The sequence below is a fragment of the Pithys albifrons genome, chromosome 3 (genome assembly GCF_047495875.1).
Source record: "Pithys albifrons albifrons isolate INPA30051 chromosome 3, PitAlb_v1, whole genome shotgun sequence".
NCBI lineage: Eukaryota > Metazoa > Chordata > Aves > Passeriformes > Thamnophilidae > Pithys > Pithys albifrons.
The window spans coordinates 26,779,183-26,806,874 of NC_092460.1; the positions used below are offsets into that span (position 1 = coordinate 26,779,183).

At 42.2% G+C, this 27,692-nt stretch overlaps 1 protein-coding gene across 5 annotated transcripts in view; it reads left to right on the forward strand.

The window, feature by feature from the left end:
- Positions 1-9,703: 9,703 nt before the first annotated feature.
- The window catches only part of KIAA1549 (KIAA1549 ortholog), a 159,103-nt gene continuing 141,114 nt past the window's right edge, over positions 9,704-27,692 (forward strand). For all 5 annotated transcript variants that reach the window (XM_071551096.1, XM_071551098.1, XM_071551097.1 and 2 more), the window contains exon 1: positions 9,704-10,213. In XM_071551096.1, the coding sequence (XP_071407197.1) occupies positions 10,102-10,213 (112 nt within the window). In that variant the 5' untranslated portion in view covers positions 9,704-10,101. The remainder of the gene's footprint in view (positions 10,214-27,692) is intronic.

Consider the following 27,692-nt stretch of genomic DNA (forward strand, 5'->3'; position numbering starts at 1 on the left):
CTTTTGTGTTAACATCTTGGTCTGTACTTTTTGCCTTGCATTCACTCTTGGGACTCAACTTCAATAGTTAGAACAAGCATTTTCAGAGCTCAGTTTTAGAGGCAGGTTTTGACAACGCAGCTTCACCCCAGTAAAGCCATCACAGCAGACAAATACTGGCCCACCATGGACTCTGGCTAATTATTCTAATGATTTGACCTCAGTGTGGGTAATGCCTTCTGCTGTGGCACCTGAGAGGAAAGACTGCAATTAGTGAGGCTTTTATCTTTATTGAAGTCTTGGCTGCTCAGGAGCAGGTGCCAGCCACGTGACTCGCTTGGCTGCTGAGGCAAATGCCCATGTCACTAATGCCTCTGTGGGGTTTAGAGGCAATTTCACATTTGCCTGTGTCTTCCTTCCCATTTTTGAAGGAAGAGAAATAATTTGAATAATTTCTGTGATGAACATAGAATATGAGAATATCAAATAACCAATTAATGGATCTGTGTCAGTAATTCAATCTTGTTCCCAGTGTTTTTCAGCTTAAAATCCGTATCAGACTACAGAAGGAAACACCACATCAGCAACCTGTAATGAATGTTAAACATAAAAGACAGTTGAGCTGTGAATAAGAGGTACCTCAGTAACACCAGAGCTTTCAGCTTGATTCTCTGTCACTGAACTTAGCAGCTGAGTAAGTCTGTCATGGCATCTAATGTTGTTCCCTGAATTCTGCTTTGTGCCCAGACTACGTGAGCCTTAAAATTCCAAAGGAGGAGGGTTTTGTCGCTGTTCTTGGAGGGTGATTTCCATGCTGGTGTATTCCACTGCCAAAAATTCTGCCCGGAAGTTCTGACTCAGGTTTGTCTTTTTTTTTTGGATTAAATTATTTCTCTTTCAAATGTTGTCCTTAACAAACTCTTCTTTTTCTTGATGATCAAGGCATTTCAAGTGTTTTATGCCTCTCTATTATGTCTGCCTGTCACTAGTCTGTACAATGGTCTTTTAAAGTTTACTTAGGGCACAGCTGCACTGTGACACACCATGGTGCAAATATCCCTGAGGCAAAGCTGAATGAGCTGGCTCCAAAACTGGGATTTGTACTCTTGCTGTTCAATAGAGAGAGACAAGGACTATCTTTTCTGGCTCTCTTTGCTCTGTGTCTGTTGAATTTGTTACAAAGGGGTCCTGGTTTGCAGGCAGGGTTTGTGAGCTCTACTTTTGGAAAAGAAAATAGCAATGAAAGTAACAAGGAGTTGTACATCCCTCTGACTGCAGTGTTCAATGCTAAACAAGGGTGTTTGGTGGGGAACAGTGCTGGTTGAAGAAAATAATGTGAAACATGGTTTAGGAATCATGGAATTTGGGCCCCAAGTATAGTAATATAAAGTAAGTTTCTCACTTTACAAAGGTTTGGATGTTGACATTTCACTGAAAGATGGGGAAGCAACACAGGGAGAAAAGGTCTTCAGGGTGACATAAAGGCAGGAAGTCTGCAGGAAGATGAATGTGAATAAAGAAAAAAGAGTAGAGAACAGAAGTACAGGTATTTTGTGACCGCTATTGAATGGGAGGGAGCCTGGGGTTGTAACTTCTGGAGGGACCAGAAACCATTAGCAGCTGGAAATCAAAGTAGATTTGAGGGAAGGGAAAAGGGCTGTTAAAGGATTCTCTCAGGAAGATCAAGCTACTAGCATGTCAGCAGGAGCAAAAGCTCACTAGAGGGGAATGTCATGGACAAGGTTTTGAAAGTGTTCCTTCCATCTGTTCCTGCTAAAATCTGGCAAGGCATCTACTGATTGCCTGATTTAGTTATTCTTTCCAAAAAGCACTGATTCTTAACTCTGACATAACTTACTGATCTGCTTTGTTCATTATATAAATTAGGATAGCATTTGAGTAATCTTTGGTAGAAACTATATCTGGGCCAGACAGGAGGAAGCCTTATTGCTTTATGTGAAGTCCAAATGGTTTCTGGAATGGGAAGGGTAGATGTACCCTGAATTATGAAGCGAAGACTAGAAACAGATGTGGGGGAAGATTTTGCAAGGTCTGAGTATTTTTGGAAGCATTTATTGACATTGCATGAAGTGGCAGGAAGGTTTTTTGATTCTGTTTTGTGGGAGGAGTTTAAGGGATGTATGTGTAAGTGACCTTTTCAGAAAGCACTCTTTTTAAGATGAGATTGCCATTGATATTTTATGGTAAATTCACTGTACTTGAAAATTACTTTTCTTAAGTTTCAAAACTACGACAAGATCTGACTTGTTCTTTTGTGTGTGTGTGTGTGTGTGTGTGTGTGTGTATCATTCCATAACACAAACAATCTAATTGCTGTTATGAACAATGCTATAGCATTATTATAGCATTTTTAAAATATGAGTAGAGGTGGAATTATTTTCAGTTACTCAGTGAATAAGAATGAAGAATAGTTCTATAGAGCAAAATATAACTGTGGTGCAATAATTTCTGAATACAGGACATCTATGTGTTATAAAATTATACTCTCTGAACAAAATGGGATAGTTAGGGTCAAGACTGTTTGCCAATATGAAGAAAAAGAGACCAATGGTTTGGAAATCTACACACTTCTTTTTTCTAACATTGCCTTAGAAGAACTGAAGAGATGGTAATTTGAGGTAAAAGGTTCTGGCAGGTGGTGAAAGTGAGGGAGTCGGAGGAGGCAATCAGAGTAACCATTCTTAGGAGCAGTATGAAGCTGTATATCAGAGACATTTGTTGCAGACCCATTGCCAAAGGTCCAGGAATTTGATTAAATAGACAGCCTGAGATATTTACAAGGAGATGACGAGCCTTTCAACAAAGCAGAGATAGACTTGGGAAATCTCTCTAATGTCTCAATGAAATCTGTAGTGGAAAATAGGAAAGAAAAGTACTATTTCTCAGAGTTTTCTCCAGCTCAGGGTTGAAAACACAGCATATATGCTTCTCCTGCCTTTTTACTTTTTCAGTTGGGTCAATCTGGTTTTTGTATGGGCATTTCTTGTGCCAGTTCCCAATATTGCTTCTGAGACAGTTACAACATGAGACCATACAGGAGCATGTTGTTAAAGTACACAAATACAAAAACTGATAACCTAATGAAGTTTGGGGTTTTTTTCCTTTCAGTTTTTAACCTAGAAAACATACTTTCTAGCGCCTTCCTTTGACTTTCTTGAACAAAACCAATCTGTTTTGTTAGTTGGCTTCTGAAGCTGGCTTTTTTCTTTTCTGAGTGCAATCACACAGCACCTTCAGGATGGGCAAGGGATTAGACCTAGCCAGCATGGGTTTAGGAGGGGCAGGTCCTGTCTGACCAACCTGATCTCCTTTTATGATCAGGTGACCCACGTGGTGGATGAGGGGAAGGCTGTGGATGTGTCGGTCTGGACTTCAGCAAGGCCTTTGACATTGACTCCCATAATATACTCCTGGAAAAGCTGGTAGCCCATGCCTTGGACAAGTGTACCCTCTCCTGGATTAGGAGCTGGCTGGAGGGTCGGGCCCAGAGAGTGCTGGTGAACGGAGCTGCATCCAGCTGGCGGCCAGTCACCAGTGGTGTTCCCCAGGGGTCTGTATTGGGTCCAGTCCTGTTTAATGTCTTTATTGATGATTTAGATGAGGGGATTGAGTCCATCATCAGCAAATTTGCTGATGACACCAAGTTGGGAGGGAGTGTCGACCTGCTGGAAGGCAGGAGGGCTTTGCAGAGGGATCTGGATAGATTTGAGAGATGGGCTGATTCCAATGGGACGAAGTTCAATAAGGCCAAGTGCCAGGTCCTGCACTTTGGCCACAACAACCCCCTGCAGCGCTACAGGCTGGGCACAGAGTGTCTGGAGGGCAGCCAGGCAGAAAGGCACCTGGGGGGGACTGACTGACAGGAAGCTCAGCATGAGCCAACAGAGTGCCCAGGTGGCCAAGAAAGCCCATGGGATCCTGTCCTGTATCAAAAATAGCATGGCCAGCAGGACGAGGGAAGTGATCCTTCCCCTGTACTCTGCATTGGTGAGGCCACACCTTGAGTATTGTGTTCAGTTCTGGGCCCCTCAGTTCAGAAAGGATATTGAGGTGCTGGAGCGGCTCCAGAGAAGAGCAACAAGGCTGGTGAAGGGACTGGAGCACAAGTCCTATGGGGAGAGGCTGAGGGAGCTGGGGTTGTTTAGCCTGGAGAACAGGAGGCTTAGAGGTGACCTCATCACTGTCTATAACTACCTGAAGGGAAGTTCTAGCCAGGTGGGGGCTGGTCTCTTCTCCCAGGCACTCAGCAATAGGACAAGGGGGCACGGGCTCAAGCTCTGCCAGGGGAAATTTAAGTTGGATATCAGAAAAAATATTCTTTAGAGGGAGAGTAATCAGGCATTGGAATGGGCTGCCCAGAGAGGTGGCAGATTCACCTTCCCTGGAGGTTTTTAAACTGAGATTGGATGTGGCACTGAGTGCCATGATCTGGTAAATGGACTAGAGTTGGACCAAGGCTTGGACTTGATGATCTTGGAGGTCTTTTCCAACCCAATCGATTCTGTGATTCTATGATGCCAGCAGCTGTTGCTACTGTACTTCATTAGCTAGGTGCAGGGCAGAAGTAATTTGGAGCACAGATTTGCATCAAGCAGAGTTTGAGAGTTCAGAAATAGAATGGAAGAGCACAATAAGACTGAGCTGTATTGTTCTGTAAATGATTCGTGTTGTTCTTATATACCATGCAACTTTCCATAGTACAAAACTTTGCAGAAAGTAAAAGAAGAATATTAATGAAAAAAGCACTTTCTATTCCCTTAGACACAAGTGTTGATAAGAAAACTAGTTGTCTGAGAGCATTGGGAATAGCCCAACAAACTGCCTGAAGGTATTCACAAAACCAGGCTAGAACACTGCCCTCAAATATTTTTTTCAATGGGTAGTTCAACCAATTGGAAATATTCACAAAAATCTATTTCTCCACAAATTTCTGCAGCAGCAAAAGAGCAGGAGAAAGAACCTGTTGGTTTTTTATACAAATATTGTTCACAGAAGGAAAATATATCAGCAGTATCTCTGGTCACTGAGTCCCAAACCAGTAATAACTGAAAGTTAAATTACTGAGCAGTTGTCTGGATCCATCAGAAATAATGTTGATGGTTTCTGATTCACTTCAGTGTCTCCCAACCAGGGTTCTGATGTGCAATTTTTAGAATCACATTTCTGTGTATGGGTATTACATTTGCCACAAAGAGCAAGGTGATTGGAAAGTACTTTGAGGATGGCAAGAGGGTCTAATTTCACACCTTTCATTCTGGCAAAACCTGGGGCAACTAGAAGAAGTGAGCACTTCCACAAAGACTCTTCTGAGGACACTCTTGTTTCTGTCATTGCAGTTGTGGTGCACGTTTTCACTGCTGAGGTTTCAGCTTCCAAGTGCCCCTCTGTGTGTGTTCACTTGGGAGGTTCCTATCTAACATGTTGAGGGGTTTTTTGTTTTCCCCTTTACATCCTTCACAAAGCAAACTCTCCATTTCCAGGTGAAGCCTGTCATCATCAATCTAATCATACTTTGCACAGCCTTTGATTTTTTTGCATCCTCAGCCTTGACCCAGTAATAAATCAGAGTAGCTGTCGCTGTAGTGGAAAGCTCAGTAATGTCAAAAGCTTCCTGGTGTATGTGCAATGGGAAGTCATTCAGCAGTAAGTAAATAACCCATGCAAGTCACACTGTTAGAAAAGATTACTAATACTCTCCCCTTAAGCAGGATGTCTCATATCTTACCATGGGTTGCAGCAGGACACCACAGGGAAGAGAATTTCTCACCCTCCAAATCAGTTACTTCTTCTAATGAATTCTTTTGCAAGCTGCAGTGTAAAACTTAGTTAAAATTATAGCCAGTTTCACTTCATGAGTTTGCAAGATTCCAGGATTTCTGGCCTGGAAAAAATCTGACAATGTTTCAGATTTCTGTTTTAGTGGAATCTAAAGCATTTCACAGATCTTTGGGGGTTTTATTTGTTTTGTTTGGTTTAGATTGATATAATTAACTGTCATTAATATACTTGCTAGAAGCATGTAAGGTGTTTGGGGGTTTTTTATTGTTCCAAAGGGAAAGGAAAAACATAACCTCCACTACAAAACCCAGCATGTCATCTCACCAAGGGATATCTATGTGAAGTTCTTGCTGGTTATTCTGTACCACCTTTTATCTACATCTGGAACAGGTGAAAAGGAAGAGAGAGAGAGAGATGGTGACGAGACACTGACACAGCCTAAAGAAGTCCTGAGGAATGCACAAACAGAAGTACAGGCTTGAAGCTGTAAACAAAATAACATGTCCTTTGTTACAATTCCTGCTGTACAGAGGAAAATTGGACTTTTTTGTAAAGGAGAACTACACTGAAGAAAGAGCTGAAGGCTACATAGAGGGAAGATGGAGAAAACCCCTGTAGTTGGTCATAAATTAGTGGGAGCCAGCTACCACAAAAGTAATTCATATGGATAACTCCTCCCCTGGTTCAAGACAAATGGGTGAAATAAATGTCAGTCAGGTTGACACAAACAAATGTACCTTTCCAGGAAAAACAGGGAATAGAAGGACAGCAAAAAACTTGAAGAGAGTAAGCAACAGTACAAAGATACTAAAGTTAATGTAATCACTAAGAGGAGTAGGAGCTACAACTGCAAAAGCTTTGGCCCAAATTATGGCTTCAGTGAAAGAGGAGACTAAGCAGGACAGAGGAGCATAAGAGACGAGGGAAATTTTTTCACTCCTTCTGGAAAATGGCAGACCAAACCAGAGGATGACCTGTAGCATAACAGATATCTGCCTTACAACTCCTGTTTCAAGGCCTGTTGTTATTTAACAACAGAACTTTAATTCGGGGGTGTCTGGTGCAATGGGTGAAATTACAAGGGAATAGAGAATATGTGATTGAATGTGACAGTTCTAAATTGGCCCTGGAAGTGGGGAAGTAACATAAATACCAGTTTAGTCTAAAAAGACACAGAAACTGGGAAGAAGAACCCAAACACAAGACAAGATTATTTTCATGAACTGAACTCTGGAAACTGGAGCAGGAAATCGTGTTAGCTGAGACAGTGAACGAGTTAGCAGTTACGGTGTATTTCATTATGGATAACATCTCAGAAATGTGAGAGAAGTTGTCTCACACTTTAGTCTGGGAGGTTACCTTTGGATCTTGGTGAAACAAACTATCTACAGGCAATCTGAAATGTACTACAGGCAGCCTTACATGCTCTGTTACTGAAGACACAATTAGAATGATGAAATGTGGTATCTTTCAGTGAAGATGATGGGGTCCGAAATATGTTTTCTAATTAAGTATTTCAAGGGTCTTAACTGCCAAAGCTCCTCACTGAATCTGAAGCAGGGAGGGACTCCTGTTCATTTCCTAAATAATTCTGAGGGTTAGCTTATTGAAGGAAAAAGAAAACCACATTTTGCAAACAGAAAGAGCATGTGACTGCACACTCCAGTGCCGAACATACATGCACACTGCTGCTTACAATGAAGGCATATTGGAATGATGTGGGGGTTTTTAAACTTTTTGTGGCTATTGTTTAGTCTGCACTGCAGATCTGCAGAAGAGGTTGGGAAAGGGCAAGAGAAATTGAGAGAGGTGGTAGCACAGAAGTACCTGCCATGGCATATATCCACAGATGGTGGGTAGGTAATTATAAAACAAGGCTAGAGTGTGCTTTTGAGCTAAACTGTTTTCAGGGACTGGCAACTAGCAAAGAAAAAAAATCATGTCTAAATGGGTTCTGGGTTTAGCAAATTAAAAGGATTATCAAAGACATTCTTCCCTCTATCAGCAATTTAATGTAGCAGAAACAATCCTCAGGCCTTGATTTTTTGGTTTTTTTTTTCTCAGATAAAAGAAAAAAAAGGTGGGTTATGTAAGTTTTTCTGCATTCAGTTTTCTATTAAATGTTTCAAAAACTGTGGGGTGGGTTTTTTTGTCCTACTGCTCTCTTCTTTTTGCAATGTTCAACATATTTGCATGGGATATTAAAGCTTAGGTTTTTAGTTTATCTTTAAGGTTGTAAATCCCCATGAAATGTTTCGTGAAACACTGTACAAAATGAAAGATAATTATATCATACTGATGGAGACTTTTAGAATGAATGTATAGGTCTTATGCTAGAAGGCCTGAAATACTCATCACAGTGATTGTCTTTGATAAAAGAAAGGGCATCTGTGGACTTTTTAACCCTGAAAATGCCTAACCTAAAGCCAGCTGGATTTTTTGAGGTTTGACACCCTCCCCTTACTTGCTGTGTCTATATTGAGCCACATCTTCAGCTGATGTGATTTCAGCTTTGCTTATTTCCATTGCCAAGGATTGGCCATGTTTTATTTTCCTTTGCTATCTGAGTGATATTATGTTATGATGTGCATTGTGTGGTGTACAGCTAAAACTTTTTGCTTTATTTCTGCATGTCAGCAAAATGAATCCTTCACTCCTTCCATCCATCTCTGAGCATGAGTTGTTTCTGTTGCAACCGATATGTGCTGAGAAAAGCATTAGGAAGTCCACTGATGAACTGATAGCCTGTTTAATTGTGAGTACAGCTGGAAAATACATGAGCCCAGCTCTAATTTATGGTGGGACCTTTTCCCAGCTGTCACTGGTACTCCTTTGCCCTGGCAGCCAAAAGGGCCACTGGTGTCCTGGGGTACATCCAGTACAGCATCTCTGGCCACTCAAGGGAGACGCTTGTTGTGCTTTATTCTGTGCTGGTGCAGCTTCATCTTGAGCACTGTGTGTAGTTTTGGATGACAGTGTTAAGAAGGATGTAAAGCTACTAGGAAATGTCCAAAGGAGGGCCAGAAAGACGGTGAAGGATCAAGAGGGAAAGGTGTGTGAGGAGTGGCTGAGGTCACTAGGCTTGTTCAGTCTGGAGGAGACTGAGGGGCGACCTCATCATGGTCTACAGCTTCCTAACAAGGGGAAGCAGAGGGGCAGGTATGGATTTCTCTCTGGTGACCAGTGACAGGACTCGAGAGAACAGCATGAAGTTGTGGCACGGGAGGTTTAGCCTGGATATTAGGGAAAGGTTCTTCCCCCAGAGGGTGGCTGGGCACTGGAACAGGCTCCCCAGGGAAGTGGTCACAACACCAAGTCTGAGTTCAGGAAGTGTTTGGACAATGCTGTCAGGCACATGGTGTGTGCTCTTGGGGCTATCCTGTGTCGGGCCAGGAGTTGAACTTCGATGACTTCGTGGGTCCCTTCCAGCTCAGGGTATTCTGTGGTTCTCTGCCTGCTGGACTCAGCCATGCTCCTCGGGATAGTGGGGCTCAGAAGGAACCCTCGGCGAAAGGGTCTTTGTGCCCAACATCCCCCGGAGCAGCGCTCGTGGATGTCCTGACACAGCAGCTGCGCCACCTCCTTTCCCGCTGGGACCTGTACTGCTGTTTCAGCTCGCATACTCCGAGCACAGCCTGTGGGCGCAGACGGTTCCAGGCACCGCTCCGGGACCACCACCCTCCCGACCTCGCTGTGACCTGAGTGCAGCGCGGGGGGGAAATAGCGGGTCCATAGAGGCGGCACCGGGAGCCACGGGCGGCTGATCCCCGGTACTTCCAGCGCCGGGCGGAGCCGCTGCCGCTCCGTCCCGCCCTTCGCCGCTGCCCCGGGGGCGCGCCCGGCCCGCCCCCCGCTCCCCTGCACTCCCCGCCGCCCCGGCCGAGGGGGCGGGCCGGGCGCGCCCCCGCGCAGACGCGGACGCGGCCGGGAGCGCGCAGGTGGCGGGCGGGCTGTGCGCGCCGCCGTGGGCCGGGCTGCGCCGGGGGCAGCGGGGAGCGAGCGGCGGGTCCGAGCTGCTCCCGCCGCCCGGAGCACGGGAAGGGCCGCAGCCGCCCCGCAGCGCGGGGGCTGCCCTCGCACGGAGCCGCGCCGCTCGCCCCCGCCCGCCGCTGCTGGGAGGGAGGCGCCGGCGCTGCTCCCGTGGACACTCCCGCGGGGTGGGCGTGGGGAAGGGTGGGTGCTGCGGCGGCCTCCCGTCGCCGGGCGTCCCAGCCCCGCTGGCGGTGGATGCGCCCGGGAGCCCGCCCAGCCCTTCCAGCCCCCCGCGGGGGGGACGCGGGGGCCGCCGCGATGACTTGACGCCGGGCCGGGCCGTGCCGTGCCATGGAGGGGATGACACGCTCCGTGGTGGCCGCGGCGCGGTGGCGGCCGGCGTTGCCCGCGCTGCTGCCGCTGCTGCTCGCCGTGCCGGCGCTGCGGGGCTCGCCCGCCGCAGGTAGGGGAACAAAGGGGGCCCGGGGGGCAGGTGTGCGGGGCCGGGAGGGGCCGGTGCGGGGGACGGCAGCGCCGGGGACAATGCGGCGGTACCGCGGGCGGGGATCGGCTCGGCGGAGCGCGGTGGGGCCGCGGGGGTTCCGCCAGAAAGGGCGCGCATTGTTCGCAGCCACACCGCGCACGGGGCCGGGAGCTGGGACAGACCCGCGGGAGCGGAGCAGAGCAGCGGTGTGGGAAGGGAGGGGACACCCCGCGTGTCGGTGTCCTGTGCCAGCCCCGGCTGTGTTCCCAGCGCCCGAGGCGTCGGGGTGCCCGTGCCGGGAGGGGGGAGCACCTGCGGGGCAGCCTGGCTGTCCTTCGCTCTGCGGGTGAGGAGGCAGCGGAGCCCTCGAAACGCACAATGCGACTCCGCAGGCACCGCCGTGGCACGAGTTGTGTGCGGAGAGAAGGGCTCGGGCTCCAGACGGTGGTGTGCTCAGTGCGTGTTTCGAAAAAGCCGTGAAGCAGTGACCCCCTTTTTTTCTTTTTTTTTCCTCTAGTGGCTCTGGATATCAAAATTGGTCTGTAGTTAAGCAGCCAGTTTAATCACAAAAATGTCTCATTTGGTTCTGCTCCCATAGCACTTCTTGGTTAATTTTTAATTATTTTTTTTTTAATTTGAAAAAACTACCATTTCATAGAATGGTACAATTTAATTGTGACTAGAGGTTTTCTTTTTGATAGATAACAGGTATAAAGTAATATATTTTTATCAATATCAGTAAGTTGATAAGAGGTAAGAAGTGATAAGACCCTGATTAACCTGCTTTGTGAAGTGGACCAACGAGTGTTGACTCTTTTATTTAAACACAAGAATTGTGCTGATTATTGTTGTGTGCCTAAGAACCTTTGGTGTTATAAAACATGCTTATCTCTTTAATAATCCTTTATTTCACTTCAGAAAGTAGTTTGGTTTTGCTGGTGACTAGGTTAGATATTCAGGAAAGTTGCTCTCTCCTTCAGCTCCCTTCATAGCCAACAAGAGATACTTCTTTCCAGCCTACATGAAAATTGGTAATTTCTAGTAAACTTACGAGATTTTTTTCTGAAATAGAACAGTCTTTGCATACAAATAGAAGGCAAAGCCAGTAGTTTCATAAGTTGGAGAGTTGCTTGGTTTTTTTTCCCTCTTTAATAGGGTGGCTGGGTTTCTTCTGTATTTTCACAGTAAGTCAGTGAAGGTTTTTGTTTAATTGATTCTCTAATACATTGTAGCTCTTAATTAAACATTGCTGTGATTTTCTGTGAACATTTCAGTGATTACCATGCATTCTTGTATAACTTAAAAACAGCAGTAAAAATATTATGTAACTCAGCCAGTGTTTGTGCTACTGAAAGAGAACACTCAGAGACAACAGATACTACACAAGCAATGCTTTCCTGCTTGTTCTACAGCAGGAGCCTTCAAGCTGTTTTGATTTCAGTCCTCTACCTTTCCTCTTTCCACAGGACATTTGAATCATGTACAATGAAGTTGAGGATCCTAAGAGTAAACTTGCTCTTCAGAGGATGCTTTTCATAGGCATCTTAGAAATGGTCTACTGATTGCAGAGATTTAAAGTCCACAGGTTACAGAGAACAATGATGTCTTGTTTCTTTTGGTTAAGGTGAAATGCTTTATTAAAAAGCATTTCAAAAAGTGTGATTTCTCTGTTAGGGGCCCGTTATGATTTGGACCCAGTTTTTATCCTAATCTTTTCTTTAGCCTTGAAATGTTTTGATGATGTAATGGGTGGTGTGAAACAGAAGAGCTGTATACTGACCATGTGCAGTATGCTTGGGCAGCGTTCTCTTAAATGGTCAACAGATTTACAACTCTTGTGAATCTCCCTAGTGTGCAGTTCATTTGCTTTTCAGTGCCATTTGACCCTGACCAGTGTAGGAACAGCAAGAGCCAACTCCTACAGCTCTCAGTTATGCAGAGGAGGCACACAGTAAGAGTGGAGTGGCCACTTGCTTGCAGTTGAAATAACAAAGTCAACATCCATACTTAAGAAAATTGTGTAGTTAATCAACTCAGGTTTTGGAATGCTTGATCCTGCTCCCACTGAAGTCACATGTCACTGAATCAGGGCTTCAGCTTCCACAGCTAAGTAGATGCTGAACTCTTGAAATGTGGTTGTACTGTCAGTGTGCTAAAGGCAGGTGTGCATTTGAGCACCTCTGTGGAGCAGGGCTCTGGCCAGTCTCTGGGAATGTCTCTGCTCAGCCCAGGCTGTGTTTTTGCTTTTGTTCCATTGCACAATCTGTGCAACTACCGTACTGACAATCAAGAGGATTTATCTTGTCTCACTGCAATGTTTTCATGAGAGGGAGGAGAGCTGTATGTTGGATTCTGAAAAGACTGCAGTGAGTCTCCTCAGAGACTGCAGGACCAAAGACAAGTTGTGGAGGTCAGGCAAAGAACCAGATGTAGCTGCCTTGTGGGACAGTTGCAGGATATTGTTTATTCAAGTTAATTGCATGAGTCTGCTGCAGACACTTGAGTTGGCATCACGTCTCTTGTGGCCTGTTCAGCTTGTCAAGCTTGCTTCCAGTTCATTTTCACAAAACACCCATATGGTTGGAGGATTCTCTTTAAGACTGCTTTCTGTGCTGGGCTTGCTTTATTTATGTCAGCCTCGTGTCTACAAGCTACACTTGTAGTCTTGCCAGAGGAAATGTGTTTTTTGTTTGCATGTTCTTTCAAGAAGTTAGAATGCTAAACAAGCTAGTGGACAGTGCTGCTTTTTGTTCAGTTGTATCTCTTCTGTGAGTGACATTTGTTTTCTGTGAAGAAAGGTCTTAGCCTTCTCAGGCAGGGCTGGGACTTGAAATACAGGATGCCTTTAGCAAAGTAGGCTTTAACAGCTTTGACCTACCTTGGGTAATAGATTTCAGGAACTGGGCACATTAAAGAGCAGTGATTCTTGTTGCAGCACAAATCTTTTCCCAGAAATCTTAGGAAGCTGGTGATTGTGGTAAATGGCAGGTTCTGACATCCCAGTTCTTACTTGTCAGTTCAGAATGTGTGGGAGTCGCTTGGGAGAGAAGTGAAGCAGAATAGACTTCTTAATAATACAGTCTCGCTTCAGCTGTGGGAGATACGGTTTTCCTTCACTTGAAAGTAAATCTGTTTGTGGCTGATGTCCTAAACTACCAGCGAGTCTCCAGCCTTGCCCATTGTGGCATAGAGTATGAATAACACAAGTTGCATAAGAGTTATTATGGATGATGCCCTTAACTACCAGTGTGTCTCCAGCCTGGCTCATTGTGGCACACAGCACGGTTAACACTAATTGCATAAGAGTTATTAAATACAGTGTGTCCTGGGAACCTATGTATAAGTAAAAAGCCTTAAGGAAATTCTTGTCCTTAAATTTTGTTATATAATCCCATAGTTAAGTCAAGTGGTAGCATTAAATAAACAATGTAGGCTTAATTTCTATTTTGGCTCATGTATAAGAGTCACATTTTCATGGAGTCCTTTTCAGTATGGGCAGTTTTTTCATGCTGGACTTACATGATATGATGCTTTTTTATGCCTTGAAAATTCGTATATTTCTGTGCTTTTCTTTAGTGATTGTTTAACACATGTGAGCTCAATAACAAATTTGATTGACACTCCTTATATGTACTGTAATTTCAGCTGTTGATGTTACTGAAGGCAGCTGTTTCGGAAGACTAAGGAAAACCTTTCGTAAGAGCAATGCATTAGTGGTGCTTTTTTCAAACACATGAGATGGGGAAAAAAGATAAAACTGACTATCAGTGCTCACATCCCTGATTCATCAGTGTATATAAAATGCCCAGAATAAATACTGGAATAATGGTGAACTGGCCTGATTGTGCTAGCTCTTCCTAAAGCTATAAGATGTGCCTAAGAAGTATTTCTGCTTTGCAGTGGCATTGAGAACAAACTTAAATTTTTCAGCTGAAATTTTATAAATTGTGCATTTTGCTATGGGCTGACGCTTTTTTTTCTTTGCAAAATGTCAGTTGAAAGAGTTCAGCTACTTCTGATGCTGAAGCAAGAGGAAAACAATTGTTTCTGCTTTGAGCACTGCCAGCTTCTTTTCTGAAAAACTTTAATACCCTTATGCTTTGGAGCACTCAGTTAAACTTTGGCTGATTGTGTCTGGTCTGAAGGGGATGTTTTCTCCACTGCTGCTTTGAAAGAGACTTTTTTCAAAAGGTTGTAACAGCTGAATTTAGGCAGGCATGGCTGTGATAGAGATACTTTTTTTGTCTGCTATTAGTACTGACCAGGGAGTGCCACCCGGGCAGATGTACTTGGTATGCTTCCCATAGACCAAAATGTTATGTGAGAGATTGGATTTAACTGAGCAAGTCTATCTAAACTGCTCCAAAAGTGGAAGTGGATTGAAAACTGGCACCTGCCTTGTGTTTGAGAACATGTCTCTTTAGGGAAACTTGGGCATTTGCCTTCTGGTGTGGTGGTACCTGATTGCATGAGGCCCAAGAGGGAAAACAGAGAGAAGGTTGTAGAAGGAGCCAGCGTGGCACTCAGGTTTAGTTTAGAGTAAGAGCCTGAGGTAAGAGAAGGGTCTGTGGATCTTCCCAGTCTGTGTTTGTGCTCATGGGTATGTCCAGAAACTTGGCAGCTGTAGGAGCAGAGAGACAAACTGCAAGAGGGTTTATGAGATGAAAGAAACTGGAACTGGTAGGGCACAAAGACTGGGAAGGAGGACATTAGGTCAGGAGTGGAAAATAGGTCTGTGGATGAGGAAAACTGCAATGCAGAAATTAATCCTAGAAAAAGTAAGCGGTGCAGTCTGGTAGTAGGATAAGCACACTGGGAAACACAGATGGACTCACTTTAAAAAAGGAAAATAAACCTCAAAAAATAGTGTTGAAAGGATGAATCAGAAGTGGGGAAGATAAGGGACTGGGACAAGACTGGTGGAAATGTGCCAAAAGCATCAAGCTTGGAATTTAGGAATAGGGAAATGTGTTGTACCAACTGCTCTGGGACACTTTCTCTAGAATCTGGCACAGAATCCAGGGCTTCAGAGTGTTGTCCCTTCTCTCCTCTCAGCCAGGAGCCTGATAATCTGCTGCTACTTCTTGAACATTTCATGACTGTGTATGCTTCAGCCTTGTGACAGAAGTGTTTTTCCAAGTTTGTTTTAAAAACTGGAAAAATCCTTCCACAGAAATTGTAGTGACACAGGAAGACAGCAAAGGCAAAAATCAGCAAGTTGGAAATAGTGATGTTAAAATAACCTGTTAACCTGTACAATTTAAACTTCTGTACCTGTGAGTTACTGTGCAGCTGTGCTCATATGTTCACAAAAGGTATATCTGTATAGATAATATTTACAGCTGTACAGGCACCTGCACATACAAATACCTCCACACAGGATTGTCATCCTGTTCAGTGTACTAAACCCATCCTGCTCTGGAAAGAAATGGGTGTTGGATAACACATGAAGTTATCTACCGGACTCTTGCTCCTTTTGTAGCAGATGTTTGAAGGTGTGACATGAATGAAGTGAGGGACGGGAAAGTTTGAATAAAGGTTTTGGTGTTAATTGTCTAGGACAGCATTTAATTACATTGAATTGTGTTGCAGGAGGATTCAGTGATGCTCAAGTTGCTTCAACTGAGCTTCCCACAGGTGGTCACTGGCTGTGTGTGTTCCTCATTTACTGGATGTGAGACCTCTGGGATCTGTGTTGCAGAACTGCTGAGTGCTTGCAGCTGCCAAAGAAGTCAAGAGCAGCAGTTCTTGAATAGATGTTGTGTCTGTAATTCTAAATAGTAATTAATGTTTCAGATTAGGCTCTTGGAATTTGACCTTATTTCTTAATTTCACCATTTGAAAAATGTGATTTCTCAGATCCAGTTCCTTGTTTGATTTTTCAAAATACTATGAAATGTGCAGATGCAGTAACAGTGCGAAGAAAAGTTCATCAGAAAGCCAGACTTCTGTCTTTAGAGCGGTAAAGAGCCAGTGGATGATAAACCAGTCTGCAGAACTTGAATCCACAGAAAATAAGTGCAAAAAATAACCTATTTGTAAGTAAATAGAAAGTAAAATATGTTGGTGTAACAGTATGCATTTTCCATATTAAGACTTAATTTAATGAGTTCACCAACGTTGTAGATGGAAAGATGTACTATGCTGTATCAAAATGTAGTAGAATTTTACTGATTTTTTTAATAGTCTTAAAAAAGAACTCATGATTATTGATGTTTGCTCACTTTCAGTTTTAGCAGTTTCAGCCTACATCCCCTGCCTGTCTGCTCATCATGTGCAAACTGCTTTCTAGTTCTTTTAGTCCTCTTCCATTCTCACCTCTGATTTAGAGAGGCTTCTCTTCTATGAATTAATATCCTGTATAGAATTTTGAATTGGCTTCAGCCATTGGATCAAGACAGCACATCAGGTCTTGTGGCTGGAGATAAGCAAGAGGTTAAAATGGACCAGCAAGTCAGGAGGAGTGGTGTAAACAAAATAAATCAAGTGTCTGAAATTCGTGCTTTTCAGTAAGGAACATGCTATGATTCTATGATAATAGTATGTTACTGGAGGAACTGAAAACCTGCATAGGTGTAGGATGGGGTCTAGGCAATGGAATAGTGTTGTATTAAGAGATAGAATCACAGAATCGATTGGGTTGGAAAAGACCTCCGAGATCATCAAGTCCAGCCCTGGGTCCAACTCCAGTCCCTTTACCAGATCATGGCACTCAGTGCCACGGCCAATCTCAGTTTAAAAACCTCCAGGGATGGGGAATCCACCCCCTCTCTGGGCAGCCCATTCCAATGCCTGATTACTCTCTCTAAGAATTTTTTTCTGATCTCCAACTTAAATTTCCCCTGGCAGAGCTTGAGCCCATGCCCCCTTGTCCTATTCTGGTGTTTATCGTAGATTACAGACAGAATATGATTCAACAGGATCACAGTGGTGCTGGATCTCATGAACATGAGTTTTAATCATAGACATACCCTGTGTAATAACTCGTTAGTTCTCTTTAGTGGCAGAAGAGCTCCAGCTGGAATGCTCTGTCTAGTATGGGGCCTTTGTCCTTCAAGAAAGAGACAGTTTACTATAGGCAGTTCAGATCACAGAACTATTGGGACTGCCTAATCAAAAAAAATATCCAGGTGGACAGGGCTTCAATCAAACATATAAAAGATAAAGAGAAGTGTATTAAGCAGTTATTTATGTTGAGGAAGAAAAGACTTGAATTGCAAGTGAACAAGGCAGGTTTTCTAACTGCTGATCTTTCTAACAGTGGGGATAATGAACTCCTGAAATACATGGGTTAGGGCTATAATGTAATGTGTCACTGGAGTTGAAAAATGAGCTTGTATAATGATTTAACAGAAGAGGATTGCAACAGTGATTTGTAAAAGAATAAAAAATATGACCTCCTGAAATATTTTGCAATTCTATTTTCATGAGATACTACAAATAATAAATGACAAATAAATGAATAATAAATAATATAATTTTATGTGCAGATTGCAACATTGGGACTAATACTCTTTGTTACTGAGAACTTTGGTGGGCTGATCAAGTGAAGAAACAATCTGGTTTATGTGGATTTTTAGGCTTTAACAGTTTTGTAAGCTTTCAGAGAACATTTTGTAATCCTTGCTGTAGTGACTTTATCCATGGTAATTAAGAGGTGGGAGGAACACACTAATTTTCTAAGTTAGTCTCCGTGCAAGTTCGGTTTGTGAAGCATTTTATAGTACCACACAGATTATCTCTGAGAGGACAGGCACAACTGTCTGGTGTGGATTTGAGTTTGCATGTCTTTATTCATCAATTGAATTATTACTTGCATTTGTGTATCTCACAGGTGGGATGGAAAATGAGGGAGGCCGTATTATGCTTAAAACATGTTACTGCTATTCCTATGAAATGTATAGTTGGGCAGAGGTGATCCCGTGGTGTAAAGGAGAGCACTCTGGACTCTGAATCCCAAGGTCCTGAGCTTGAGTCTCAGTGGGGACCATCCCCTGGCAGTTCAATGCCTCCCTGCCATCCCATCCCGTCACATCTCGGATGCTCAGCAGGGTCAGCCCCAGTCAGTACCGGGTGCTGTGACAGTCCCGAGGACTTCACTGTCACCGTCCAAGCTCGCTGGGCCGTGGCAGATGGACCTCAGGACTTAAACGGTGGGGCCAGTTCTGCGCACGCTGTGCCTCACCTAAAAAATCCACTGTGCAGGCTGGAAGGGCACACCCACATGGGGAGAGCCCTTCCCAAATCTTCATTGCCCAAGTCTGACCAGACATACATACATAGTTGGGCAAATAAATAGCACTAGATGAAATCATTGTTGCCTGTGTTGAGTGTGCTGCAGGTCAAGGGTCTGTGTCGAAGGGAGAATGCAAAGATTTGGTTCTTTAGTATCTGAGAGACAATGGGTGTCCCATCTGGTGACTGGGAAGTGGCAGAGCTTCCTGGCTGGAGCAGTAACTGCTGGCATTGCAACATGGGTGTCCTGACCAGAGCTGTGTGCTGGCTGGCCTCGGCCTGGGGGTGTGCACTTCTCAGCTCTGCAGTGAGTGTGTCCTGACAAAGCTTTTTTGGCGCTTAAGGCAGCGCGGAGCTGTCTTTGTGCCTTTTATCTGAAACTGGTTGGCATGGCAGGGTGAGAGAAAGGAAGGATAGGAACTCTGATCCCGAGGATGCTGAAATAAGGAACAGAAAAGATAACCTTAGGGGCTGAGACTGCTGTAGGAGTGGATGAAATTGGGAATACGGATTATGGTATTGATAGTGCAAGGCCCAGTTGCAAAGAATTGTAAGAGGAGGGCTGCTTTATACTGCCAAGTTGAAGAGCTTTTGTGGCTTCCCTGAATATTTGACTTGAGCATCCTCACTTTAGAGCTTGCCTTAGAGCATTTTCTAAATGAGTAGCTCATCTCAGTTTTAGTTGAAAACTGTCTGGTGCCTGTTAAGATGTATTTGAGAACTGTAAATGCACCTGAAAATAAATGGTCACGTGGGACAGGTAGACAATACAGGTAAAGATGTTTTTCTTAAGTGGTGTTTATATACTTTACAGATTTTGTTTCCAGCCTATTTTTTCTTCACTCACACTCTATTGGATGGAATTATTTGTTTTCATACTGAATAACAGAAATTAAACTAATATGATTTCCTAAAAAAGAGGGATCTCCTTTTGTTTACACCCCTGCCAGCAGTGGGTTGAACTAGTTTGTCGGCTGTCTCTGAGTTAAGTTTTTCCTTGTGTAAAGGCAGTTTGATGCTGCAGGGTGGTGCAGGGAAGTTTATTCTCCTTCTAGTTGGGTGTGAACTTGATTAGGTGTTGAGCCTGTCTCACCTTCTCCTGTGGCCTACAGTTCTATTGTAAATAGATTCCACTCAATGTGTGCAGATTGCACTGAGCGCTGCTCAACCACAAAGCCACAATGATATAGTTCTGCATTATTTGGAGACAAAGCACCAAGCATTTATGTAGCAGACTCCTCTGGGCTCGGATCAGGTCACTTTTGAATGGAAGACAGGCAGTTGTTTATCAGCTACACTGGATTCTGGTTAGGTAACTTCTCCTGTGGGTGTCTGTATTTAAAACTGAAGCTGCCGCTGAATTGGGAATAATTTGGGTGATATGTTGGGTTAGAAATTGCATGTCACAGAACAAAATCCCAATCAAGAGCAGAAGTCTGGTTTGAAGATGTTTTCAATTAGAATCTGTCAGTGACCTTACTTCCTGTTCTTATGCTGAGAGATGAAACAGATTTGGGCTTCCAGCCACTGACATTCAATTTTTAGAAGATGTAATTTGTTCCACTCTGAAAGAACAAAAAAACTCCAACAACTTTTTTCCTTTGTCTTTCCCGAGTGGATATGCTTTTTATAGTAACTTGGTTATAAAAATTACATAAATGTTTATCAAGATGGTAATCAAAGTTTTCTCGGGAAACATTTTATCCAGTATTAGTACAAGCAAGGAAATTTCAAGAAAATGAATTGTATTTGTCTGTTTACTTTGTTTGGTTCTGTGAATAGTTACTTTGTTGCTTCTACTGCAGCCATGTTCTTAAAACTGCAAAGTTTGTCAGAAGGATTAGGAAAACTGAGGAATGTGAAATGAATGTAAATCCATTTTCTTTCTTTTCAAATTGACTGGATTCCAAGTAGACAGTGTCACTTGAAAGTATGATCTTCTTAAAATCCTGTAAGTATTAGAAACAAAACTGAATATAGTTGCTTTACTGACGTATTCTTACTTTAGTATTTACTGCTGATATTTATTGTGTGTGAAGTTTAAGCACAGAATTCAGGTGAAGATAGTTCTAGAAACCTTAAAGAGGTTCTTTCAGATTTTGTCTAAAATAACACTCAAATTAGGATGTTTTTATGTATTTTTAAATGAGCCAAAACCATCACTGAAATATGTTATTGAAGTGTGAAATTGCTCTGACAGTTTATAATCATTGTATTTTGTATTTGAAAATAAAATAAAACACAGTCCTTGAAGAGTAGAATGCAGCCTTATTTTTTATAATATGTTCAGTATGAACATTTGTGTCATTTAGGTAAGATACTTCAGAAATTGTCTGCAATATTTTCTTTCATTCCTACATAGTCACATCTAAAACTTGTTCTCCATAAAAATGATGTTAAATATTAAATAGCTTTCTAGGTACTTTCAGAAGCAGAAATACATATTTTACATCTTCCAAATGGAGGTGGAAGAGTTAATATGCTTTATGTAGACTAGTACTGTAAGTTGAGTGAATACTTCTATCTCTTGCTTCCAGTTTTCATAATCAGAAATTACATTTCTAATGAATTAAAGGACTTGGGGTTTATGAAAATGTGTTTTGAGATTTGATGCTTTTAGTTTTGGGAGAGTTAGAAAAAAATGAGAATATTACCAGTAGAATGAAAGAAATTAATTAATTAAAGTAACAGCTATTTGGGTTATTCTTAAGATCAGTTCCTGTGGATGGAGTTATTTGGAGAAGGACAGGTGAAAATCACAGGAGCATTTTAAATACAGTTTGTCATAGACAGTGAAAGCAACAACCCCAAACAGCAGGTGTTTGTGGAACACCCGTGTATAAGCTCAGACATGTGGTACTGTTTGTGCTCATAATGCATCAACTTGTGTGTGTTTTGCTTTGTTTGTTTTTTGGGGTTCCCCACCACCACCTACTTGGGAGATGGTTTATTTTCATGACTGAACAATGCATAAAGGTTGAAGACTGCCCGTGCTGGTTGGGCTGTATGAACTCTCCCAAAGCTTATTTGGGATCACTGCCTCAAATTCTGTTTCTGTCGTGCTCACCTGAGGAGCTGCATCATACATTCACCTGATACCAGTTTACTCTGGTATTTCTGCAGTGTCTTCCTTAAGTGTGTCCTGTATTGTAGTGTGAGGGGTGGTGAGCACAGTCTGTCAGCAGGGAAGAACAGGGGGCGATGCGAAGTTTGTGGGATGGGGATCCCAAATGACTAAAGCTCTCACTGGACTGATTATCTCTAAAACCTGCAGTATTTTTGTTGTGCTGACTTCTGTGTGATTCATCTTGCTTGGAAACTTTGTAAGGTCATAAGCTTGTGGATGCTTCCTGAATTGTTGCTGCAGTGTAAGAGAAATGGCATTGCTGCACCCATCCTGGGCCTGGATTCCTTGCTGCTTCAAATATGGTGAAGGTAAAACAGTTGAGGCAGTAATTTCATCCTGTCTCTTGCAGTCTAAAGAATGTAGAGTCTTTAAGTTAGAGCTTTGTTATCTCAAGCTTCATGGAAAATATTGAAGTAGAAGTTTTGTTTGAAACCTCAATATTTATAAAGAACATTTGGTTGCTTGTTATTTTTTTTTCTGATTTGCTTTCATGAAATAATATCAAAGCCAATGGGGTATGTTACTAACCATAAATGTTGTGGATGTCTCAAACTCCTGTTCATAGTTTTTAGGTGAAACAGGTGGGGTTTTTTTCTTAATGTGTAGGATATTTTTTTGTGTTGAAAAGTTGAAAAGGACATGGTAAGTGCAATTTTGTTTCTAATTAATTGCTTTTTGTTCATGCAGAGATTGTTCAGTGGCTGTGTAATTGAATTAGAGTAGCATGACTTGTGACCATGTAGTCTCTGATAGTCCTATCAATAGTCTGTTTGCCATCCAAAAAGTCCTGCAGGCTTCCTCGTAGTATATAGTTGGGGTTTATGGAAAATGGCACATTTCTAAATAAAAATCACACTTTGATAAGTGGGCTGTTCATGAAGCAATCAATTTCTATTTTAAACAAGTAAACCCTCCAGATTTTCCTCTGTTTTTACACATTACAGCAGGTGTTATGTATATTTAATCAGAAGACACAACAATAGTAGAGTCAAAGCTAGTCTTTTGAGCTCAGCCTTGTTTCATATCAATGTTTTATGTTGTTTGTCTGGAATGTTGAATTGTCATAACATGTACCTATTCAAACAGAGACACAGGACCAAGAGATTTTGCTTCACAAACATGGTAACATGGTTTCTTTTAACCAATATAGTAAACTTGCAATTCCTTTTTTCCTCCCTTTTTGGAAGAAAATCCTCTTTTTTTTTTTTTTTGTTTTTTTTTTGTTTTTTTTTTTTTGTTTTTGAGCAAATGTATCAGCATTCCTTTCTGTGCTTTCATCAATGCTTCTCCTGTTTTTCCGCATATATTCTACCCTATTTGCTATGTCTCTGTCTCGGAGTGAGAGTTGCAGGGAGTTCCATCTTACCTCCTACTGAAAACCTGCAAAAAATTACTTAATTCCAGCTTGTGTTGGTTTTGCACTCTCTGTACTTCTTCCAAGCTCTTAAGGAGGAGAGTAGAACTTGTTAGACATGGGTGGGGCTTTTGTGTTGTTAGGGAAGGGAAGACTTGGGAAAAAAGGGAGGGGGAAGAAATCAGGAATACCGTCTCTTGCCAGACATGAATGATTTTCCCCTCTTCTGAAGCTGTGACTGTTATTCCATGCAGGTGAAGATTCAGTTCAAGATATTTCTGTTAGTTCTGTCTTAGCTTGTCACAGCAGTTTTTTTTAGATAGCTGTTGTATAGGTTGTATTTTTTTAAGTACTTTATTGGGATGTTTTTTTTTTTGGGGTGGGGGAGGTTGTGTTTTTCCCTTTAAAAGGGATAATTCTTGAAACCTCCTACTTAGAGCAGAGTCATGCAAACAATTGTATTGGCACCTCTGGAGCGCAGCAATGGGTATCAGGGGACATAAGGGAGCAGCCAGAACCTTTCAAAGCAGCTGCTACTGGCAGAATGGCACCACAGCTCTGTTTTATTCTGAACTTAATTTCTGAAGGAGCAACTGGATTAGAACTTGCTTGATCTTAAATAGCCTCTACTATTGAGAAACCTTCATTTTAACAGCAACTCCTTTCTCATTTGAACTCCATTACTTACTAGTAATTTTTAAGGTTTTATTGCTCTTTCTGGAAGTGTTACCTGTTGAAAGGAAAGTGGAGCTTTGTGTTTTTAAGTAGTTACACTCAGAATCCATAGTAGAATATTTTTTCTTTAGGTAGCATTTATATGAATGATTGAATTAAAATGCCTCCTTGGTCCTCAGTCATATTATACTTTGTAATAGAAAGTTTAAGCTCCATAATTTGTTTAGATAAAGAATTTTCACTTATCTGAGAAGTCTAGAGAACTAGTGTTCTTGCTAATGCAGTTTAGTAAATACTTTTTTTACAGTTGATGCCTTCTGTTTCAGGACTGGCTTCAACACTTGCTCCAGCATCAGAATTATTTACTGTTCAGTCCCCATGTGAACAGTTCCTTTCTTCACACTGTTTCTGCAGACGCTCTCCCTGTGCAGCCTCATGGGCCCAGAGCTTTGCCAACATGCTCGGCTTCCCTCCCATCTGCTTCCCTGAGCAGCAGCCACTGCTCCCGCTCTGTGCTCCTGAGGGACTGGCTGGAGTACTGGCTAAACCACCATCGCTGTTGCATTTTTGGCTCTCTTCTATTTCTGTGCACTTGTTCATCAAATAGAAACCCACCTTGTAGTTACACTGATGTTACTGTGTGTCCAAATCAGGCTCTTACTCTAAATTTGTTCTGGTCTGATGAGCCACACTTGTCTGCAGGGCAGCAGACACATACCTGGGTGTTCTGAGGTGAATGCCCAAATACATCCTTAGTGGTTTCAGTGCTCTTTATTTGGCCGGCTGGGCTGTCCAGGACCACGTGAAAGGCAAGAAAATGCTGGGAGTGCAAATTTCAGTGACCCAATATGAAATGGAAAATGTCTAGCACCTGACTGAATTCAGGTTATAGAGTATCTGTGATATATCGTGCTGTCTACCTGCTGCTGCTTTAGATGTTTTCTGCATCATCCGAGAGGGAGCAAGATTCCAATTAGTGAGCTTGAGCACAAAGTAGGTAGTGGAAATGTTTATTTTCTTGTCTGATTCAATGTTACCATGTGAGAGACAGAATTTGAAAACACTGTCAGTACTGGAGACAAAATATTTTGTAGTGAACACACTCATCAATTCCAGCAGACTTTTGCAGAGTTTTATGAGCACTAAGTTGCTGGCAGCTGCTGCTGATGGCAGCTGTCATGTGAGCAGAAGAGTTGGATTAATGGTGTGGGGCCTGCGGTGCTGCCTTCCAGAGCAGGAAGGGCAGCAGGGATGTTGACAGACAGCGTGGTGGCACATCAGTTCTCAGCCCATTTTGAGGGAAACTAGTGCATTTTACAACAGAAAATGCAGGAGTCTTCCCAAAGTTTGTCATATTGTGGAGTGTTGGGAGCAGAAAAGAATACTGAAATATTGTGGAGCAAATGATAATATAGCATGTTGGTTATTACAGCATAAATGGCTTTTATTTTTGTCTATGTGGTCTTTTTAAAGCCAAATGATACTGAACTCAGTATTTTGTTTAATTTGTGCGTTGGCCTAATGAAGGAACAGTGTCTTGGGAAGAGGAAACCTCACCAGAGAAAAACTATTAAAAGGGAATTATTTGAGGCATTGCATATTGTAGGTCACTTAAGAGAGACTGTTGTATGAAGGTGGAAGTGTCACCTTTGTGGTTTCTTTAGTTATGATGGAAGTGTCACCTTTGTGGTTTCTTTAGTTATGATGGAAGTGTCACTTTTGTGGTTTCTTTAGTTATGATTTAAGTATCACATGGATGTAAAGTGTTAAAGATTGTAAAGCATCTCTTGAACTGAATTTTATATAAATCAGTGTTGCAGTTCTAAGTGGTACTTAAGAAGGATGAGGACTTTTTTGCTGGAATAGACTTTCATTGAAAACCAGACCTCCTGATATGTCTCTCCCAAAGCTTTAGACCTTGTGCTGTTTTGCACAGTAACTTAGATAATAAAATCTTGAGCTGCCACTAAGAACTAATACAGGAAAATTTTCCAGAGGTGTGTATTTCAACATAGAGTCGTAGTCATATTTCACTTCATTCATACTGATAATTTTCTTGGGTTCTGTTCAGTAATGTTTTGAAGATCAGCAGTAAGTGTTTTTCTGTCCATCCTTTCTATCAGTATACTGGTCTTTGAGCTACTCAGGTAAGTTTGAAGATCTCTCATGATGCTGACTGTAGCAGACTTAGGCTTTAATTAGAGGTGGTTTATGTAAACCAGTTTTGGAACTGACAAGTTCTCAGTTTCTTAATCTCTTGAAGAGAAAGGAAGGAAAAAAAACAAGAATAAGCCCAGGAGGCTTAAGAGCACCATACAAATCTGAATGTGCTGACATTTTAAAGAAAACTGCAAGTGCTAGAAATGCCAGGTTTCATTATATTTTTTGGGTTTTAGATGGATGTTTGAGATGGACTTTACTTGAACTTTTCCTACAATAAAGGAAACACCAAAACGGGTCTTTGCTGTGAAGTGATACTGCGTTGAGTATTACTTGTTTTTAATCCCTTGCATGTTCCCATTTCTGTGTTACAGGAATGGTGGTATATGATATGAATCTGAAGAAGGAGTAAGGACCTGAATGCAGGTTTACTAGTCTTCTGTAGGGAAACTGGTGCAAACTTGTTGTGGTGAAGTGCTTTTCATCAGTCATTGAGTTCTGCAGAGCTGGCATGACAGTAAGGATGGTCTGATATGTCCCAGATGTTTGACAGAAAAATGGTATCCATAGCTTGTCTTATAATGTATAGGTTTTTCTTCTTCCTAGACCAAGCTTGAGTCAAATACACAGGTGCTGATAGATAAACTTCATTCTTATGTCAACACCATCACCTTCTGGCACCCACGACACAGATGGTGCCATCCTGAGGGCATTTGATAACCAGGGGTACCTTTTAGAGGTTAATGTCTTGAGGATATTATTTCAGCTTGGTTAAATGCAAAAATTTGTTTCAGTTTATGTATGCATCAGTTTATGACAAGATTAACATTCCAAACAATGTAATTTACCTCATAAATGCTTAAAATGAAATAATCTTCACTATTTTATCCAACTTAGAGCCTTTGGGAACTGTCATCTGTGCAAAAGATCTAGTGCCTTCCTGGGAATTTGATCTTATTCTTCATGATTATATCTGTTGTATCTTGATTCTTAGAAATGAAATGCTTCTTGATGAAAAGGAGAGAAGTGTTGCTGAAATACTCTGGTTTTGTAAACCTGGAAGTGAACTGGATAAGAGGGAGGAATTTAAACACGTTAATTGGCTTAACATACTAGAAAGTAAGTGGACCATGCTTGAATCTTGACATTACAGTAGGATAAAAAATGTTAAGTATATTTAGTCACAGTTTGGGCTATTTTAGAGCCCTAACAACAAAGGAAGGAAGGCTTCACCTTGCCCCCACTTGCCCCGTTTTAATCCCTATTTACATGATTTTATTCCTCAATAACAAAAGTTGATAGAACAAAGTGGTGGTGAGGAGGGGCAAGGAACCTGTGGAGATCTCTGTAAGCATGTTGGCATTATAGTGTTATTATGTTTAATAAAAGATACCACAGACACTTCTAATTTAGTAAGACTGGATTATTGATAGTGAAAAACATGACTTTTTTCCTTTCTTCAGCTGTGAGGACAGGAGCATTCAGGTTTTAGGTTATAACACCATCTATACTTCTATTAAACTGGTTTCAGACCAGCTTTATGAATGAATAATTTAATATTCAGAGTATAACCTCTTGTTTTATGACTATGGAAAGACCTACTATTGCAGCTCCACTGGTTTGTGTTAGATTAATCCCTGGGTGGCATTTTATGGGCAGTGTTCTGTGCAGTCATTTGTCACTTACACAGCATTACTGCAGTTCTGTCATGAACTATTACAAACTATCACAGTATATACCAGACCAGTGCGTGGTAAATGTTGGACACTGCCTGGCAAACATAAGAATGAAGTTGCTGGTTTAGGGTGCATTTAGTGTGTCAGAGATATTACTCTGTCTGGCAGTGTGAAAGAGACATGAAGTGACTTTCTGGATTGCAGGAATGTTGTTGGAAATTGGGAGTAATG